The 20,872-nt window shown below is 46.9% G+C and overlaps 1 protein-coding gene across 3 annotated transcripts in view; it reads right to left on the reverse strand.

The window, feature by feature from the left end:
• The window catches only part of TARS1 (threonyl-tRNA synthetase 1), a 143,705-nt gene that overhangs the window by 85,078 nt on the left and 37,755 nt on the right, over positions 1–20,872 (reverse strand). For all 3 annotated transcript variants that reach the window (XM_033933234.1, XM_033933225.1, XM_033933241.1), the window contains exons 4-6: positions 8,817–8,940; positions 7,418–7,539; positions 3,604–3,721 (exon numbers count right to left, since the gene is read on the reverse strand). In XM_033933234.1, coding sequence (XP_033789125.1) covers positions 3,604–3,721; positions 7,418–7,539; positions 8,817–8,940 — 364 coding nt within the window. The remainder of the gene's footprint in view (positions 1–3,603; positions 3,722–7,417; positions 7,540–8,816; positions 8,941–20,872) is intronic.

The following is a 20,872-nucleotide window of genomic DNA, read 5'->3' on the forward strand; positions in this document are numbered from 1 at the left end:
TCTCCTGTTGGTCAAGTTTCTTTAAGACATCGACACGTTCAGCCAAAAACAATGACTTTTGTCCACGTGATGCCATGGTGCTGTTCCAAAAGTTCGAACACCTGGCCAGGCCTAGACTGCTGCTCCGAAACACATCAGAACGTGATTGCTCATCCACGTCAGAACGTGATTGCTTTTAATCAGCGTGAATGTAACGTGAACAAATAGAGGTGGGACCTATAACATCAGTGCGCATAAGTAGATTGTGTGCTTATCAGAATTGTAATTATCTGGAGTTTGTCTATTGACTTTAATGTAAAAAAAAAAAAAATGGGACCATGGTGGTAGGCTGTGGTTAACCGAAGTGTGCGCTTAACCGACATGCACTTAGGTGGAGTCGACTGTACTTGAATGTAAACCAAGATAGTTGAGCCAAAAAAATGACCCCAAAATGGGGTCTCTGTTTATATTTGAGTCCTTGGCTCTGCGCCCCCTCCCTCCTGGACCCATTGCAGGCCTGCCTGAAGCCCTAGTGGTCCAACGGTGAGCCAGAACAGGAGCGAGCTCTCCTGCGTCTTGTGCCAGCTGACTCTGAACCGTCCCACCTCTCAGACTCTTCTGCACCTTATCTTTAAAGAAGTGATGGTCCAGCGGTGAAACGGGGCATGAGCGATCTTCCTGCGCTCCTGCCCCATGCAGAGGCACAATCAAAAATGACTGCCACAAATTCCCGTTGGGGTCTTCTGATTACGGCTCTGCATGGGGCAGGAATGTAGGAAGATTGCTCCTGCCCCGCTTCACTGCTGGACCACCAAGACTTTAAAGGTAAGGTGTAGAGGGGTCCAGGAGACAGGAGGGAGGCTGATTGGTTCAAAGTTGGCTGAGACAGGATGCAGGAGGGATCACTACTGTCCCGACTCATCACTGGACTACCAAGGCTTAAGGCAGGCCCATGGGAAGCCTGCAGTGGACATTAGGGGCTGGGTACAGGGCAGGATACTTGAATATAAATCCCAGTTTATATTTGAGGCAACCTTTTTCCCCCCTTTTTTGGGGTTACTTCAGTTTATATTTGGATAGGTTTATATGAGATGCTACCCAAAAGTTCAGGGAATTCAATTGTTAAAAAAATAAAAATAAAAATTACTTACCAAAACTCCTAGTTTCCACTGTCTCCTTCGAAGTAGTCTCCTTGAGAATGTATACAGCGATCCCGGCATTTTCCCACGAGTCCATGCATCTACGGAAGTCATCTTCGGTGAGTGTCTTAAGGACCTCCTGCGATTCTGCCTGGATTTCTTTAATCGTGTTAAAACGGCGCCCTTTCAGTAATAATTTCATTTTGGGGAATAGAAAAAAAAAATCACAGGGGGCAAGGTCAGGCGAATAGGGAGGGTGCGTAATCACTGTAATATTTCTGGAAGTCAGGAATTGTCGAACGAGTGATGGTTGCTCCACCATGACAACGCGCCCGCTCAAACAATTTTTGTTTTTCCACTTGTCTGGGCGTTTGCACCGAATGCTCTCATTCAACCGCTTCAAAACCTCACAGTATGACTGTCCTACTATCTCATAACCATCGTGGATGGTTTGCCTACGATCTGTGTTGTGCTTGTTGACGGTCGTCCAGAACGCTCATCGTCGTAGACAGATGTTCATCCATCCTTGAAGCATTTGTACCAAAGAAAGGTTTTGCTTTAAAGGCTTCCTGGAGCATATGATGGGTTTCTGCAGCAGTTTTTTAAAGTTGAAACAAAATTTGATGCAGATTCTTTGCTCAGTAAAATCCATTATATCGAAATCCGCCAAGTCACTAAAATACAACCTTACAAAATCGCACAGAGCAAAACAACACAACCACTCAGCTGCATGACTGTTGGCACACTGATTCACAAAACATACATGCTAGACACCTCTAGCAGCAGAAGGGCATACTAGATCCAGTTTGTGTGCACAGTTCACATTCCCTGAACTTTTGGGTAGCACCTCATATTCAAGTATATAATGCATATTTAAAGCAAGATGTATACAACCAATTGGAACTGAATAAAGATTTAGTTATCAGCAAAAGGGACTGAAGATTTACTAGGACTGAAGATTTACTACAAGTGTACTTTTAGACTGTGCTTTTTTATATTAAGGTAATAAATTTAGTAGTCATACTATTGGATCATGCTCTTCCAGGCAAATGGTAGGATAAATGCAGGCCACACCAATGACCTTTTGTCTGGCTCTCGGTACAAAGTGAAGTTAGGTGAATATCTGGCTGAACCCTTTACAAGGTCTGATTATTTTATGATAGGGCTCAAAATTTTAAAAAGGCATCCAATGATGTAAAATCTAATTTTAAGAGAAAAAAATGTCATAGCTTAGGGGCCAAATAGATCTAGTAATTCTTGTTAACTCTTGTTAACCCTGCAACTTAATGGCTTAACGTATCCAATCAACTCTACTATAAAAATCCTCGGAGTCATCTTGGACCGATGCCTCACTTTAGAAGAACACACTAACACCCAGGTCAAAAAATGTTTTTCCACCCTGTGGAAACTCCGCTCCATCAAACATTACTTTGATTTTCCCACCTTCAGATTGCTGGTCCAATCCCTAATTCTAAACTCCCTGGATTACTGCAATATCATATATCTGGGCTCCTACAAGAAAACCATTAAACGACTACGACTTATTCAGAATACCGCCGTCCGCCTCATCTACGGGCTCAAAATATCAGACCACATCAGCCCTTTCTACAGGAAACTTCACTGGCTACCGTTCGAAGCAAGGATCATCTTCAAATTCGCCTGCCTCTGCTTCAAAACCCTAACTGGCTCAGCCCCGATATATCTTTCACGCCACTTCACCTTCCCAGGCTCTAACCGTACACGCAATGCACACCTGTTTGCCTACCCCTCCCCAAAAGGATGCATCCACAAAAGATTCTTCGACAAAACCCTCTCTTTCCAAGCTGGCAAATGGAATGACTGCCTGTCCACTCTCATCTCTCTTGCCCCAACTTATCAATCCTTCAGGAAATCTCTAAAAACATACCTCTTTGATAAATTCCTCTAACCCCCGCCCCCCCCCCCGACCAAACTAATAATCCCTTGCCTCCCTCCCTACCCTTCCCCTCCCCCCATGCAACAATTATTGGATCATTTTGTAATTGTCACTGGTTTATACCATATAATTGTTAACTAATTCTCTGCACCTACATTGTATAAATCGCTCTGAACTGTTTTTCGATATGCTGTAACCTCGATGTAACTTCGCTATAACTAAGCTGTAACTTCGCTGTAAATGTACAGTCTCTTATCCTGTAAACCGCTCTGAACTGTTTTGTGGTATTGCGGTATAGAAAAATAAAGTTATTATTATTATTATTATTATTAAGAATCCATATACAATATATTATTTCAACAAATGCCACTAGTTAGATCAGTCCTTAGGGACCAATATTTTTTTTAAAGTGTGTGTGTGGGGAGGGAGGTGTCAATATTCAAAGCAATTTAATAGGCCAGAGACAGCTTCTGGCTCGTTAAATCACTTGTTTGAAGCTCACTAGTCATTTTCAGCGGTTAGATGCTCAGCAGGCCTAAACTTTGGTGAATCAATAATAAAATGATTTACCTTAAACATTTCAAGTAAAGTCTCCTTCTTTACTTCTAATCTTTCAAATTGTTGTTTCTCCTTCATGATCTTCTTGCACAAATTTTCCAAAGCAGTGAAGTCATTACTAGACATGCCTCTACAAATAAGAGTAGATATTTTAAAATTTCCTTAAATTATCCCTTTTATTTTACACAGGTATGGATCAAAATGTTTAATACGGTATTATATGCAGTTCCAATGTTTTAGTGAACACCTAGATCAATGGCAGACATAAGCTGGTATGCCTAAGTTCACCTTGCAATGCACACTGCTAGGCAGGAGAACTCTTGCTCTGCCACTGGTACAGCCTATTTGCTAATAGCACACCAACATTATAGAATAGTGTTGTACATGTGGGTGTAAATGTCAATTTATGTGCATGAACGGCATCAAAGTGTGACTATTCTATAAAGTTGTTCTCAAAAAAGGGAAACCATTTCATATGAAAAGGATGCTTGTCTTTCAGGCTCATAATAAAAAAACATAAATGTCCAAAAAGCATCCTAAATCGCCTAAAACTATTTAGCATCCTAAATCCCAAATCTATTTTGTACTTGGACGTCCTAATCGCCAGGACATCCAAGTGCCGATAATCAAAACCGTCTTTCTGTACATCTAGCGAGGTGTTGCAGCCTCTGTACATTCAGGGTTCATAGACATAATCGCGGAAGACAAAGGCGCGCGCCGACAACTGAGCGCAAGATGGAGGTGCGCGCCGAAGAAAATTACTGTTTTTAGGGGCTCCAACAGGGGTTTTTGTTGGGGAGCCCCCCCACTTTACTTAATACAGATCGCGGCGGCGTTGTAGGGGGTTGTAACCCCCCACATTTTACTGGAAACTTAACTTTTTCCCTAAAAACAGGGAAAAAGTGAAGTTTTCTGTAAAATGTGGGGGGTTACAACCCCCCAAACCCCCCACAACGCCCCTACAACGCGGCGTGATCTGTATTAAGTAAAGTGGTGAGGGTTCCCCCCCACACACACCCCCGTCGGAGCCCCTAAAAACAGTAATTTTCTTCGGCGCGCGCCTCCACGCTGCGCTCAATTGTCTGCGTGCACCTTTGTCCCGGCGCGCTTTTGACCTGACACCTACATTCAGAGCACAAGATAGATGTGGTGGAGGTGTGTTATGGGCAGGCTTTAGGTGATCTCAAGGGCGGGTTAGACATGGACGTTTTTCAGTGATAATCAAACATTTTGCAAGACATCCTGAGTGGAAAGTATACATTTGGAATTAGACTTGTTTTAGAAGGGTTTAAGTGTCACAAAGGTGCCCAAATTGAACAGATGACCACTGCATGCATCAAAGTAAGACACCTCCATATTCTCCCAGTGCTCACTGACCCCTTCACACCCACAAAGATCAGAATACAAACGTACATACCTGTCTCCAGAACATCAGCACTTGGTATAGGAAAGCCTGGTAGAGCTGCACACAGGTTTATTAAGTAGCCTGGTGGGTGGGCTAGTGAGCTATAGACAGGCGTAGCAAGTCCCATAAGCCCCTCTAACCACTACATTTATGGTGGAAAATGCGAGTCCCCCAAACCCCTACTCTACTGCCATACAGGTGCCACCTGTAGCTATAAGGGCTATTGGGTTTGTAGACAGGTAGGTATAGTGAGTTGGGGGGGGGCTCACCATAACCTTTATAGGAGTTCTAGTGAGATGTTTATCTGGCACCCTTTATATGAAGTTCACAGTAGTGCCCTCTAAGGTGTCCCATTATAGAACTGGCCCCTCCTATGTCCAAATGGATGTTTGGGACTTGGACAAAATTTTGGCTGAACATGTGATATAAAAATAAACATCCTGGCATTCTGGTGTCTCAATGGCCTGGATGTCCAGATAGAGGATTAAAAAAAAAAATTATTTCTAGATGTACGGTGGTTTGCTTTTCTAAAATAGGAATTTTCTTACTGCCAACTTTGGACGTCTAGCACCATATGTCCAAATCGGACTTAAGATGTATGTTTTGAAAATATGTGCTCCCTATGAAGGAGTTTCTGTAGATTATACAACACCCTTAATAAGCTCCTCAATTAAGAACCATTAAGAAAAAAGCAGGGGCTCTTTTGGTGAGCACCATGTCTAAACAATCAAAGAAATTAAAAAAATCATATTTTAATCCCCTAAAAGTAAATGGCTTCTCCAATGTTCTAAAGGTAACATTTGTCTCCTATCTCTCCAAATTATTTCCATTTTTGCATATAAAATGGCCCTCTGAAACCTTGCTTGCATGATAATACACCCAGCAGCAAAAAAATAATAATCTGGATTTTTAGCCTGCCTTTTCAAAAGATCAAAATGGCTTCCAGCATTACTAGTAATTCAGGTGCCATCAGTCCTGCCCATAAGAGTTCACAATCCAGGTCAGTGGTTTCAGACACAAACCAGGACAGATGACAGGATTAATTGGGAGCAAATTATGTTCCCTCCCCAGGGAATCTTAAGTTAACTAAAGCAACCAGTTTTGCAGGTGAGATCAGTTTTGTTGTTTTCACTAAGTATTTTTTTCTTTTTTTATATGCCCAAATCTTGAAGGAAAATAAGGAAATAATGTCATTTTGATTAATTTTCAATCTCCTACAGACATCGTGCACACTATGGTCCAGATTATCACCAGTGGCTTCAAGCAAGCATGTCTGTCTTAGAACAGCCACCTTCACTTCAAATAGGAAGAGTCACAAAAATGCATCAAGAGAATAAAAAGTGTGGCCACAAAAAAATAATTAAGCACCAGACACTAAAAGCTGGTATCAACTGAAATATCAGTGCAACTGCTTAATGATTTGGATAATGAATCCAACTAAACAAGATGGCATCCTCAGCAGGCAATCGAGGATGCAGTGATTCATAAAATCAAAGGAACGGCTGCCTAAATTTTAAAAAAAAATTTTAGGAGTCCTTTGTCCTTAGCACATCTTTATATGGGTCTTTCTTGCTCGCTAAGGCCATTTTTACAGCAGCCAAAAATGGCTGTTTTTCCCATTTTCCAGAAATAATGGCCACACGCTAATGTTGCCATTAGTTTACAACGTTACAAAAAATTAGTACGTGAACCCTTACCACCATCTATTTTGTAAACAGTAAAGGCTCACACACCAATCCTGTGATAACGTTAGCGCATCTACACTGCCTATAGTGCATAAGAACATAAGAATTGCTGCTGCTGGGTCAGACCAGTGGTCCATCGTGCCCAGAAGTCTGCTCACGCAGCGGCCATTAGAGTCTAGCCTTACTTGTGTAAGTTCTGTTCCAGTAGGAAATTATCCAACCTTGTCTTGAATCCCTTAAGGGTGTTTTCCCCTGTAACAGCCTCCGGAAGAGCATTCCAGGTTTCTACCACTCTCTGGGTGAAGAAAAACTTCCTTACGTTTGTACGGAATCTTTTCCCTTCTAACTTCAGCAAGTGCCCTCTTGTTCGCTTCACCTTGGAGAGGGTGAATAGTCTCTCTTTCTCTACTAACTCTCTGCCCTCCAGATACAACCACTCCCAGAAAAGTTTTTAAAATATTTTGAAGTGTGCTTTGCAAGTTCAAATTTGGATCTTACCAAGGGGTACCTCAACGCATCCCGCAGTAAGCCCTTTTAAGATGCAATAAACATGGCACTAGTGCTTACCACAGCTTAGTAAAAAGAGCCCTTAGTAAGGGAAAAAAATCAGCAAGATCAGTCTTTCGTATACATTTACCCAATATTTCATTGAGTGTGGCCTAAAGAGGAAGTTGCAATTGGAGAAAGAGACTTTGCAACTTGAAAAATTATAAGCTTGAAGCTCTCTTGAACTTACCCATCATCTAGGTACATATCATAATAAAAGCCATTCTCTATTGGTGGACCATAGCACAAACATCCTCCGTAGAAACGCTCCATAGCTTCACCCATTATGTGGGCACTTGAGTGCCAATAAACCTGTACCAGTACAAGAAAAAATAAATTTAGCTCAACTTCAGGACAGGTTTTCTGTTCGGATTATAATCCATCACTAACCAATTTTCTAAACTAAAATGGCTACTTCAAGTGGGTAGCCCCAAATTGCCTTATTTTCTCTTCATATGAAAATCAAATCTAAATTCATTCAAGAGGATGCTTTAATTCATAATTTCTTGTTTTCAGACATGTTAATATTAGGCATGTTGGCTAGCCTCATGCCTCAGAACAGTGATGCACAAATAACTGCATTTATTTCCTAAGCCCGGTTTCTGTTCTTCAGGCTAGCTGAGGCTGTAAATGCTACAAAGACATCCAAAAAATCAAGAAAAGGATGCCCAAAATAAATCACAAAAAATTGCACCCTCCAAAATACAGGACAAAAGAATCACCTTTCCTTACAAAAAGGGAGAAAAGACCTCAGTGTCTAATAGGGGCTTTTTAAGCTTCCCATATAGACAGGCTAGTTTTAAACAGAATTTAATCCTAGCAGACACATCCTTGGTCAGAAAAACTCCCAATTAGTGCGTGAACTTCTATTCTAATTTTCTTATAGTTTCATATATTTTCTTATAGTTTTATATATTTTTTTATACTTTTCTTCAAACAGCAATTGTCAAAAATAGAAGTCACTTATCTGAGTACTTTGATATTCAGGCGTGGTCCTGGAGTAAAGAAAGCAGGAAAAACTGCTCTATGGAAAAAAGCTATCAATCAAACATTCTTCCAAAATATCCAACAGGGGCCCCTGTTTCGCAACAAGATGCTTCTTCAGGGATTTGAGTGATCACACACTCCTGTCAGGCGGTAAAGGCCAGCAGCGTGACGGATTTTAAGAAAAAATGGGATACTCTTGTGGGATCTTTAAGGGAGTAAATTCAGGGGAGGGGATACTTGGAATGGGCAGACTTGGTGGGCTGTAGCCCTTTTCTGCCGCTTTTTCTATGTTTCTATGAAGTCAACGTAGCAACTGATTTAAAAAACTTACTTTGTGAATCACTTTTTACTGGCGTAGGTCCAGGGCTTGTTTTATAATATTAAAAGTGGAAATAGCGATCCTTTTCAGATGAAGAATACTCCCTAAAATCTTAACATCTTTCACACACACACCCCTAAACACACAAAAAATACTGAATGCAAAAGGGAAGGCAATTTGGAAATTAATTGAATTTTCAGTGCCCCTAGTGCCAAACCAAGAGCATTCAACCGTGTCAAAATTCCCTTTTGCAAGTGCACCCAAAAATCTAACAAGCACTTACCGCCTGTGCCTCTTCATCATCGAACTTGAGCAGCTCTAAGGTGCAGTCTTCCTCTAGTGGGCGGTCAAGATCCCAAATCACTTTGTTAACTTTGGCAATGATAGTGTTATCAGCCAGACCCCGACTGTGATTTAAAACAAATTCTGATTAAACTGCTCCCAAAGCATTTAACAAATGATTAATTTAATTCAGAATTTGACCACGGGAAGACACAGCTGGAAGAAATTTCTGAGTTATAGCTAAAGCTACAAGTCATCACCTAGATCCCACTGCATAAAATGGGACCTGCTCTAGAATATATATTAACAACGTCTCTAGTTGCTAAGGCAGGGAATTTTAACCAGTGGGGGGTCTACACTCCCAAGGGGTGCAGGAAGAGCTCAAAAGGCTATTGGGTGCAGGAAGAGCTCAAATGGCTATAGATAAGGTTTCTGAAATCTGAGAAAGTGTATTCAAACTTTCTAGACAGAGTGAATGAAGGCAGTTATTAAGATATTTATTGGCAGCATTCCATTTATGTAGGGTCCAGGGACACACATTCCCTCTCTTCTCCCTCCCCCATAGCGTTAATTTCTACCTTCACTAGCAGTTCGCTGCCCAAGCCCTCCTTCTGTACTACCTAAACAGTGAAGAAGTTGGTAGAATATTCTGCCAATGATGCTGGCACTCCTGCACATGCTTAGCTCATGATGAGTTGAACATGTGTGGGAGTACCAGCCGAAGTATGCCACACCTACTTTTTCACTACTCAGGCTGCACCGGGCGGGGGGTGAGGGGAGGCGTGCTCAGGCAGTGAACTGCTTCAACTGGCAAAGCAACCCACTATTTCATGGGTGCCACAATGGAGAGGGCCTAAACCCAAAGTGAGTGGATCCAGCACTGAAAGGTAATTAACAGTGATATATGAAAAATCAGTAGTCACTAGTGGGTGCATGGTTTAGGAAGGGGGAGCAAGAGTTTCACTGATCAGATAGGAGTGTGGGAACCAAAAATGGTTAAGAACTTCTATGCTAAGGTCTGGATTGTAAATCCATGCCAGATTCTTCAGTGCTGGAAGCAAGGCTAAGAACTCGTATACTGCAACCTAAAATGGACACTTGTGAAAAAATGGACAATTTTTGCACTAGATGTGTGGGACAATATCACAGACACCTTTACACCTGCTCCTTTTTTTTACCTATAAATTACAAGAAGCGTGCGACATTGCTCTAAGACAGGGCTGCCCAATTCCGGTCCTCGAGATCTACTGGCAGGCCAGGTTTTCAGAATATCCACAATGAACATGCATGAGAGAACATAAGAACATATGAATTGCCGCCGCTGGGTCAGACCAGTGGTCCATCGTGCCCAACAGTCCGCTTTCGCGGCGGCCCTCTGATCAAAGATCAGTGCCCTGAGACTAGCCCTACCTGAGCACGCTCCGGTTCACCAGGAACTTGTCTAACTTTGTCTTGAATCCCTGGAGGGTGTTTTTCCTATGACAGACTCCGGAAGAACGTTCCAGTTTTCTACCACTCTCTGCGTGAAGAAGAACTTCCTTACGTTCGTACGGAATCTATCCCCTTTCAATTTTAAAGAGTGCCCTCCCGTTCTCCCTACCTTGGAGAGTGTGAACAACCTGTCCTTATCTACTAATTTTATTCCCTTCAGTACCTTGAATGTTTTGATCATGTCCCCTCTCAATCTCCTCTGTTCAAGGGAGAAAAGGCCCAGTTTCTCTAATCTTTCACTGTACGGCAACTCCTCCAGCCCCTTAACCATCTTAGTCGCTCTTCTCTGGACCCTTTCGAGTAGTACAGTATCCTTCATGTACGGCGACCAGTGCTGGAAGCAGTACTCCAGGTGAGGGCGCACCATGGCCCGGTACCTTCTCCGATCTGTTCGTGATCCCCCTTCTTTATCATTCCTAGCATTCTGTTCGCCCTTTTCGCCGTCATCACACATTGCACGGACGGCTTCATCGACTTCTTGATCATAACTCCCATGTCTCTTTCCTGGAAGGTCTCTCCAAGTACCGCCCCGGACATCCTGTATTCATGCATGAGATTTTTGTTACCTACTTACACTTATCCACGTTGATGCCCATTCCTCGAGCCTGATTATGTCACGTTGCAGATCTTTGCAATCCCCCTGTGTCTTCACTACTCTGAATAACTTCGTATCGTCCTCGAATTTAATCACCTCACTCGTCGTACCAATGGCCAGATCGTTTATAAAGATGATGAGCACGGGTCTAAGCACTGAGCCCTGCGGCACCTCACTGGTGACGCTCTTCCAGTCCGAGTATTGTCCATTTACCCCCACTCTCCATTTCCTATGCTCCAACCAGTTTTTAATCCACGTGAGTATTTCACCCTCGATTCTGTGGCTTGCAATTTTCTGAAGTAGTCGTTCATGTAGAACCTTGTCAAACACCTTCTGAAAATCCAGATATACAATGTCGACCGGGTCGCCCTTGTCTATCTGTCTGTTTACTCCCTCAAAGAAGTGCAGCAAGTTTGTCAAACACGATCTGCCTTTGCTAAAACCGTGCTGACTGGTCCTCATCAGCCCGTGTCCGTCAAGGTGATCAATGATGTGGTCCTTTATTAGCGACTCTATTATCTTTCCCGGTACCGAAGTCAGACTCACCGGTCTGTAGTTTCCCGATCTCCCCTCGAACCTTTTTTGAAGATTGGCGTAACATTCGCCACCTTCCAGTCTTCTGGAATCTTTCCCAATTTGATTAACAGATTGGCTATTAGTTGAAGCAGTTCAGCTATGGTCCCTTTCAGTTTCTTGATGACCATCGGATGGATGCCATCCGGTCCTGGGGATTTATAGATCTTAAGCCTATCAATCTGCCTACACACCTCCTCTAGACTGACCGTCAGTCTTGTCAGCTTTCCGTCTTCGTTTCTAGCATATAGTCTGATGGGTTCCGGTATGCTGTGTAGACCTTCTTCAGTAAATACAGATGCAAAAAAATGTGTTCAGTTTGTCGGCGATTGCTTTGTCCTCCTTTGGCGCTCTCTTTATTCCATGGTCATCCAATGGCCCCACTGCTTCCTTTGCGGGTCGTTTCCCCTTAATATATCGAAAGAACGGCTTGAAGTTCTTCGCCTCCTTGGCTATTTTTTCATTGTAGTCTCTTTTGGCCCCTTTTACTGCCTTATGGCACCTGCGTTGATGTTGTTTGTGCTTGTTCCAGTTTTTGTCTGTTTTTGACCTTTTCCATTCCTTAAACAAAGTTTGCTTGTCTCTGATCGCTTCCTTCACCTCTACAGTGAGCCACGCCAGTTCTTTGTTCTTTTACCTCTTGGATCCTTTGTTGATACATGGTATATATAGATTTTGCGCCTCGGTGAACTAAGCTTGCTCTAGCATTTTACAGTGCTTATCCTCTTCTTAATCTTCTTCCCTACCATGAGTCTCATCCCTTTATAATTCCCCTTTCGTAAGTTCAGTGCCGTGGATGTTTCTCCCCTGCATCCAGCATCCCTTCTACTTCTACATCTTGCGCCGGTCCTCGCAGGCCATTTAGAATTAAGTCCAGAATTGCATTTCCTCTAGTATTTTCCTTGACAAGTTGTTCCAGGAAGCAATCGCCTACAGCATCCAAGAACTTGGTCTCTCTAACGCAGCCAGAGGTGCCTAGGTTCCATACCCAGAAGGCAGTGCAGGCAAATCTCTCTCATGCATGTTCATTGTGGATATCCTGAAAACCTGGCCTGCCAGTAGATCTCGAGGACAGGAATTGAGCAGCCCTGCTCTAAGATGTGCAGAACACTATGGCCTAGGAGCAAGGAGGAATCATGTGACCAAAGGATTCTCAAGAGCTATGCCAGTAATTTGTGAGACTAAAAAAACAGATTAGGTTATTACCTTACTAATATCTTTTCTAGTAGATAGGTGTGTCATTCTGGACAAGCGGGTAATTTCCTCATAGCCACAAGCCTTACAGAAAGAATCCATTGCAGATTTTATCCCTCCTACTTCAGAGGGCTCTGCTGCCACCTATAGTTAGTTCCCAAGCAGGCAAGTGCCCTTCCAAAAACCTAGGTGAAGTAGGAGTATTACATTACATTACGGATTTCTATTCCGCTATTACCTCACGGTTTAAGGTGGATTACAAAAAGAGTTATAGAATGTGGATTACAGAAGATGTCTGATCATTTTCATGGAGAATAAAGAGTAGAGTAGGTTATTTATGGGGGTTGGGGAGCTAGAGGAGGGAAGGAAGAGGACTTGTGGGACGTGTTAGGTATTTTTCCAGGGATTTCTTGAGCAGTATGTATGTGGTATTAGGTCTTTTTCATGAATTTCTTAAACAGTATAGTCTTTTTTTTTTTTTTCCTGAGTATGGAGAAACGTCTCGAATCAACAAGTCTGTTCCGCTCTAAATAAAACAAATATATGAACCATCAATAATTAAACATGGAAGCAACATGCCAACAGAAGCAGTAGAGAGCTCAATTAGTACCCTAAATTAAGCCAGAAACAGACTACTCTTCATGGCCCTAAGGGCCGACTGGTATCTAAGTTACAGGCTTAGAGAAGACCATACTGAGTGAAATAGTAGGCAAGCGCAGGAAATAAATGACAAGGCAGGGGTCCAGAATGACACGCCTATCTACTAGAAGAGATATTAACAAGGTAAGAACCTAATCTTTTTTTCTAATGCAATAGGGTATGTCATTCTGGACAAGTGTGATTAGCAAAAGCAATCCCAGAATTCTAGGGCAGGATGACTGCACTGGCATGTAGTACTGAGGACCCAAAGGCAGAGTCCTCCCATGCCACCACATCCACTCTGTAAAACTTAGCACATGTAAGTAAAGTGGACCAAGTCACTGCTCTACAGATCTCCTAGGGGGAGACTGCCCTATCTTTGACCCACGACAAAGCCTTAATGGAAATGAAGGACTGTTTCCCACAAACGATGTATACTGATGAAATGGGCCTACAGATCCACCTGTAAATCATGGCCTTGGAAGCTGGCACACCTTGCCTTGCAGGATTGATCAGCGAGCCTAAACTCATTGGTGACCTCAAGGTATCTAAGAAGCACTCTTCTCACATCCAACTTCTTTAGAATCCGGTCCTCTCTCTTTGACACCTGTGGACTGGAATATTGGCTTGGAATCTGACTTCTCGACTGATATGAAATGCTGAAACCATCTTCAGCAGGAAAGAAACACTGCATAAAGAGACTTCAATGTCATAGATTATAAGGAAAGGCTCGCTGCAAGAAAGCCTGGAGTTCCGAGACCTGCCTTACTAAGGTCACAGCCACCAGAAAAATGTTTGAGCGTCAGATCCATTAGAGTCGCTTCCTTCAGTGGATCATAAGGTGCCTGGCTGAAGCCCTGTAAAACTACGTGAAGGAAGGTTTCACTGGAGGCCTAATACGTAGTGCACCCTTCAGAAATTTGGCTATGTCTGGATGAGATGTCAGTGTAGATCTGCAGTCTCAAGCTCTGAAACAAGAGAGACCTGCTATTTGGACCCAAAGGGAAGCCACTGTAAGCCACTTGTAAAGGCCGGTTTGGAAGAATGGCAGCACCACAGAAACCACCTTTTCCTGGGTGCACCAATATTGGAAAGTCTCCCACACTTTAGCATATGCTAACAACGTTGTCAGCTTCTTAAATAGGAGAGTGGCAGTGACCACTTCTGAGTACCCTTTGCACGCTAACGCTTTGTGTTCAATAGTCATTCCATAAGAGCAAAGTGACCCGGATCTTCTATGACCACTGGACCCTGGAAAGTAGGTTAGGTTGCACTTATAGACTGAGCATGGGTACTGTTCGAAGATGCACCAGATCTGTGTACCATGGTCTGCACAGCTAGTCTGGAGCCACCAGAATGACCTTTCCCCTATGACTTGCAATCCTTTGCAGGATTCGGCCTATGGGCCACAGAGGAAACAGGCATAACAGCACGCTCTGCAGTCACTGCTGGACCAGAGCATCCAGACCAGTGCTCCCAGGCTCAGATCTTAGACTGAAGAACCTGTTCTTTGCCACTGCCATGAGGTTGAATACTGGCTGACTCCAGCAACAAATAATGACTTGGAAGACTGACGCCAACAGCATTCACTTGCCCAAATCCAAGGTCTGTCTGCATTGTCCACTCCCACTACATGCGCCGCTGAGAGCGCCTGAAGATTATGCTCCACCCATTGGAAGAAACCCACCAAGAGGCAAGCGGACTTTCAGTTATAGCATTAAGAAGAAGTGAATTGAATGGCGAAAAAGCACAGTTACTTACCGTAACAGGTGTTATCCAGGGACAGCAGGCATATATTCTCACATGTGGGGTGTCGTCATCTACGGCGCCCCGATGCGGAAGCATTTTCAAGCAAACTTGATTGAAGATTTAAGTTTGCTCTGCTGCTCCACGCATGCGTGCCTTCCTGCTCCACTAGGGGGTGCATCCCCTCGTGGTCTCCAGTTCACTTAACTAGCCAAGAAGCCAACCTCGGGGAGGTGGGCGGGTTGTGAGAATATATGCCTGCTGTCCCTGGATAACACCTGTTACGGTAAGTAACTGTGCTTTATCCCAGGACAAGCAGGCATGATATTCTCACATGTGGGTGACCTCCAAGCTAACTGAAAAGGGATGGAGGGAAGTTGGCAATTTAAGCAAATAGATTTCGCAGTACCGATTGGCCGAACCGGCCATCGCTTCTGGACAGTGAGTCCAGACAGTAGTGGGAGGTGAAGGTATGAACCGAAGACCACGTGGCAGCCTTGCAGATTTCCTCAATAGGTGTGGACCTGAGGAACGCTACGGAGGCAGCCATCGCTCGGACTTTGTGTCCCGTTACTCGACCATGCAGCGCGAGACCAGCCTGAGCATAGCAAAAGGAGATGCAGTCGGCCAACCAGTTGGACAAGGTGCGTTTGGAAACTGGGTGACCTAACCGGTTTGGGTCGAAGGACAAAAACAGTTGTGGGACTTTCCGGTGTGACTGAGTGCGTTGGAGGTAAAAGGCCAACGCTCTCTTGCAGTCAAGAGTGTGGAGCGCCACTTCTCCGGGGTGAGAGTGGGGCTTGGGAAAAAACACAGGTAAGACAATGGACTGATTGATATGGAAATCAGACACTATTTTAGGTAAGAACTTTGGATGGGTGCGGAGTACCACCTTGTCGTGATGGAATACCGTGAAGGGTGGGTCCGCTACCAGAGCTTGTAGCTCACTAATCCGCCGGGCGGACGTGAGCGCGAGTAGGAAAATTACCTTCCAAGTGAGGAATTTTGGATGGCATTTGTCTAGTGGCTCAAATGGAGGTTTCATGAGTTGAGCCAGAACCACGTTAAGGTCCCAAACCACCGGGGGAGGTTTGAGAGGGGGGTGGACGTTCAGCAGACCCTTCATGAAGCAAGAGACTAAGGGATGGAGCGAGAGGGCTTTCCCTTCCAGGGGCTGATGAAAGGCCGCAATCGCACTGAGGTGTACTCGAATGGAGTTGGTCTTTAGGCCGGAGTGAGATAATTGAAGTAAATAGTCCAGGACCAGAGGGACGGGGACCGACACCGGGTCCTGGTTGTGGGAGGAGCACCAAGTTGAGAATCTTGTCCACTTTTGGGCGTAGCAGGTTCTCGTCGAGGTTTTTCTAGAGGCCTCCAATATCTCCTTGACTGATTGAGACACGGGGAGAGCAGTCAGGGGGAGAGAAACCAAGCATTCAGATGAAGAGACTGAAGATTGGGATGTAACAGTGAACCCTGACCCTGTGATAGTAGAGAGGGAAACAGAGGCAGAGGCAGTGGATCTCTGACACTGAGTTGAAGTAGAAGGGAAAACCACGGCTGGCGTGGCCAGCGGGGGGCAATCAGGATCAGGGTGGCTTGTACTGTTTTCAGGTGGACCAGCGTCCGCAGTATCAGCGGAAATGGCGGGAACGCGTACAGGAATCTTCCCTCCCAGTTGAGGAGGAAGGCGTCGGCCTCGAACCGATCCGGGGAGTGTATCCGGGAGCAGTAGAGAGGCAGCTTGTGGTTGTGAGGGGACGCGAACAGATCTATTTGAGGCGTCCCCCACCGTTCGAACACCCATCGTAGGGTCTGAGAGTGTAGTGACCACTCGTGTGGCTGAAGGAGGCGGCTGAGTCTGTCCGCCAGACAGTTTTGTTCTCCTTGTATGTACACCGCTCGAAGGAAGGTGTTGTTGGAGATTGCCCATTTCCAGAGGCGCAGGGCTTCCCGACAAAGGGGCCAAGACCCTGTCCCCCCCTGTTTGTTTACGTAGTACATCGCTACCTAGTTGTCGGTTCGGATGAGAACCACTCGGTCGTGGAGCAGATGTTGAAAAGCTACAGCTGCGAGATAGATGGCCCGAAGCTCTAGCACGTTGATGTGGCAGCGACGGTCTTGTGCTGACCACATCCCTTGGGTGCGTAGGCCGTCCAGGTGGGCTCCCCAAGCGTACTCCGACGAGTCCGTGGTGAGTACCTTGCTGTGGGGTGGGGTGAGGAAGAGCAAACCTTTGGAAAGATTTGAAGAGTCGGCCCACCAGAGGAGCGATCGTTGCAATGAAGGAGTCACTGTCACGGGACGGTCGATCGGGTCCCGGTCTTGACGCCATTGAGACGCCAGGGTCCATTGAGGGATTCTCAGATGGAGGCGGGCAAAGGGTGTGACGTGGACGGTGGAGGCCATGTGGCCCAGGAGAGTCATCATCTGTCGGGCTGATACCGAGGTCAGCCGGGAAATCCTTCGACTCAGACTTACTAACGCCTCTCGGCGCAGAGGGGGGAGGAAGGAACGGAGGCGAACTATGTCTAGCGTGGCCCCGATGAACTGTAGGGACTGCGAGGGGCGTAGTTGGGATTTTGGGAAGTTTATTTCGAACCCCAGACTTTGTAGGTAGGTAATAGTCTGTTGGGTCGCTGAGATAACCTCTTCCCTGGACGGGGCTTTGATTAGCCAGTCGTCTAGGTAGGGGAATACCTGGAGGCCCTGGGACCGTAAGGTTGCTGCGACCACCACGAGGCACTTGGTGAAGACTCGAGGTGACGATGCTAGGCCGAAGGGGAGGACTCTGTATTGTAGGTGCCAGTCCCCCACCTGAAAACGCAAGAACTTACGGTGGGCGGGGTGCACTGGGACATGTGTGTACGCCTCCTTGAGATCGAGGGAGCAGAGCCAGTCGCCCTCGTCGATGAGGGGATAAAGTGTCGGTAGGGAGAGCATCCGAAATTTTTCCCGTACCAGGAATTTGTTGAGGCGTCTCAAGTCTAGTATTGGGCGCAGGTCTCCCGTTTTCTTTGGTACTAGGAAGTAACGGGAGTAGAAGCCCTTCCCCCGTTGGTCGAGGGGAACCTCCTCCACTGCTCTCAGGCGAAGCAGGTCTCGCGCTTCGGAGAGGAGTAGGGGTAGCTGAGTCCGGTTGGGAGGGCAATTCCTTGGGGGATTGTCCGGAGGAATGGCCCGAAATTTGAGAGAGTATCCTGATGAGATCACGCCAAGGACCCATGCGTCCGACGTGACTTGCTCCCAGCGAGGGTAAAAGGTTTTGAGCCGACCCCCGATGGGAAGGAGGCCTGGGACTATGGCGGAGGGGGCTCGCCCCCTTCCACGTATCCCGTCAAAAGGACGGGGGTGGTTTTGTAGTCGCAGGCGGTTGGGACTTGGGCATGGCCCGGTGGTGGGTTTGCGGACGCCTGGGTGGGGGCCGCGAAAAGGCCGGGGTGGATTTCTGTGGGTAGCGGCGCGGAGGGGCCCTGTACGGCCTGGACGCGGGCGGTTTTGGTTTTTGTCGGACCAGGGAGGCAAACGAGCGTTCATGTTCGGAGAGGCGTTTTGTAGCTGCCTCGATAGTGTCATCGAACAGTTCTTTTCCCACGCAGGGGAGGTTAGTCAACCGGTCCTGTAAGTTGGGGTCCATGTTGACCAGGCGTAGCCAAGCTAGTCGGCGCATGGCGATAGCAAAGGCTGCCTCTCTGGAGGAGAGTTCAAAGCCATCGTAGGCCGCGTGGAACAGATGAAGGCGCAGGTTGGAGAGGGACTCCAAAAGTAGGCCGAACGTTCCTTGCCGAGGGGCCAGTAGGTCCGTCTCAAAGGCTCTCAATAGTCCAATGAGGTGTTTGAGGTAGGATGTGAAGGTGAAAGTGTAGCTTTGCACCCTAGAGGCCATCATTGCGTTTTGATATAGTCTCCTGCCGAACTTGTCCAGGGTTCGGCCTTCTCGGCCTGGGGGGACCGCAGCTGAGATCCGGGATGGGTGAGCTTTTTTCAAGGAGGATTCTACCAGCAGCGATTGATGGGAGAGCTGTGGTTGTTCGAATCCCGGGTAGGGGACTGTGCGGTACTTAGCCTCCATTTTGGAGGGTACGGCTGTGACCATATAGGGGGTCTCCAGGTTCCTGAAGAAGGCCTGTTGGAGTACCGGGTTAGGTGGTAAGCGAAGGGACTCTCTGGGCAGTGATGGCATATCCAGCTCCGCCAAGTACTCTTTAGAGTATCTGGAGTCGGACTGGAGGTCTAAGTCCAAGGCGTGGCCCATGTCCTGGACAAAGCGAGTGAAGGATGGGCGAGATGTTCCCGGGGCCCCGTGCGGGGTCGGTGAACGAGACCTTCGTCGGGTGGAGAAGGATGGGGAGGCTTCCCTCGAGTATCGAGGTTCCTGCTCCGACCATGCTCCGAGGTCGGGGAAGCACTGTGAGAGTGTTCCGGGGTTGTCGATCTTCGGCGTCTCGAGGAGCCCCTCGGAGACGATGCCGGGGTTCGGGGTACCGATCGATGTCGAATCGGTGACCTCGATCCGGACCCCCTCGGGGGAGTTCGGAGGATGTGCGGGTTGGAGAGTGATAACTCAGTCACCCTTAGTGGTCCTGTACGTGGTGTGGGAGAACGGCCTCGTAGGGTTGGTGAACCTCAGGCCTTCTTGGAGGTACGGCGGTTTGAGGTTTCTGTCGTTTTAGCCCGACGTTTTGCCCCTCGGCGGTCTGCGGAGGGAGAACGTCTCGGGCGCCTCGGCGAGGAGTCCGAGGAGGATGGGATGCGGCGGGGATTGCGCACCTTTCCTCGAGGTTGTTCGATGCGAGGCTCAGGCTGGTCCGGCACAATCGGGGTCGAGGTCGATTGGAATTGGGCCATTGCAGCGGACAGCTCCGACGTGATCATCGCTTGGAGTAGGTCCTGGAAGACGGGCACGGACAGCATCGAAGGCATGTCCACTGCCTCGGTGCACTCCACCGGGGGCGACCTCGTATCAGAGTATTCCCGTGTGGTGGAGGCACGGCCCGAAGGCTTGGAGGGCTTAGCCGGGGCTGTAAGCATGGGGCTTCCGCCATGCGTCGTTGTTGTCCCCGAGGCCGGCTTCTTCGATGTTGAGGAACCTGAAGAGGGAAGAGGGGACTTACCCAGGGCTGAGGCTTTCTGTTGTCCCGATGTCGAGGTATCCGGGGCCGAGGTCAAGGCCGGGCCCGAGGCCGGGGCCGACCTCGAGGCCGAGGTGGAGGGTTGGTCCGGGGTGAAGAGGTCCGCCATGCGGGCTTTTCTTCGACGGAGGGCCCTGTTCTGGAAGATAGCGCACTGGGGGCAGGAGTCGGTTGGATGAGCCGCCCCCAGGCAGAGGATGCACCGGCGATGCGGGTCTGTGAGGGAAAGAAGCCGCTCGCAACGGGTGCACTTTTTAAACCCGGTCAAAGGCCAGGACATTAAATCGAAAGTAGCCGCGGCTCGATTAGCCACGCGGCCGTGGGGACCCGGAAGCCTCCGGGTCGACACAAACGAAGCAGGAATCAAGTTAAAAAGGTAAAGAATTCGCGCACAGCGACTTAATCGTGAAAAAACAAGAAAAAATCGCGGTGCTAGAAGGCAGTTGGGGCAGAGCCTGAAAAACGCAACTTCTAGGCTCGTGGAAAATTTTGAACTGGAGACCACGAGGGGATGCACCCCCTAGTGGAGCAGGAAGGCACGCATGCGTGGAGCAGCAGAGCAAACTTAAATCTTCAATCAAGTTTGCTTGAAAATGCTTCCGCATCGGGGCGCCGTAGATGACGACACCCCACATGTGAGAATATCATGCCTGCTTGTCCTGGGATAATGTGATTTAGTTTGACGCT

This window comes from Geotrypetes seraphini, chromosome 1 (assembly GCF_902459505.1).
Source record: "Geotrypetes seraphini chromosome 1, aGeoSer1.1, whole genome shotgun sequence".
Taxonomy (NCBI): domain Eukaryota; kingdom Metazoa; phylum Chordata; class Amphibia; order Gymnophiona; family Dermophiidae; genus Geotrypetes; species Geotrypetes seraphini.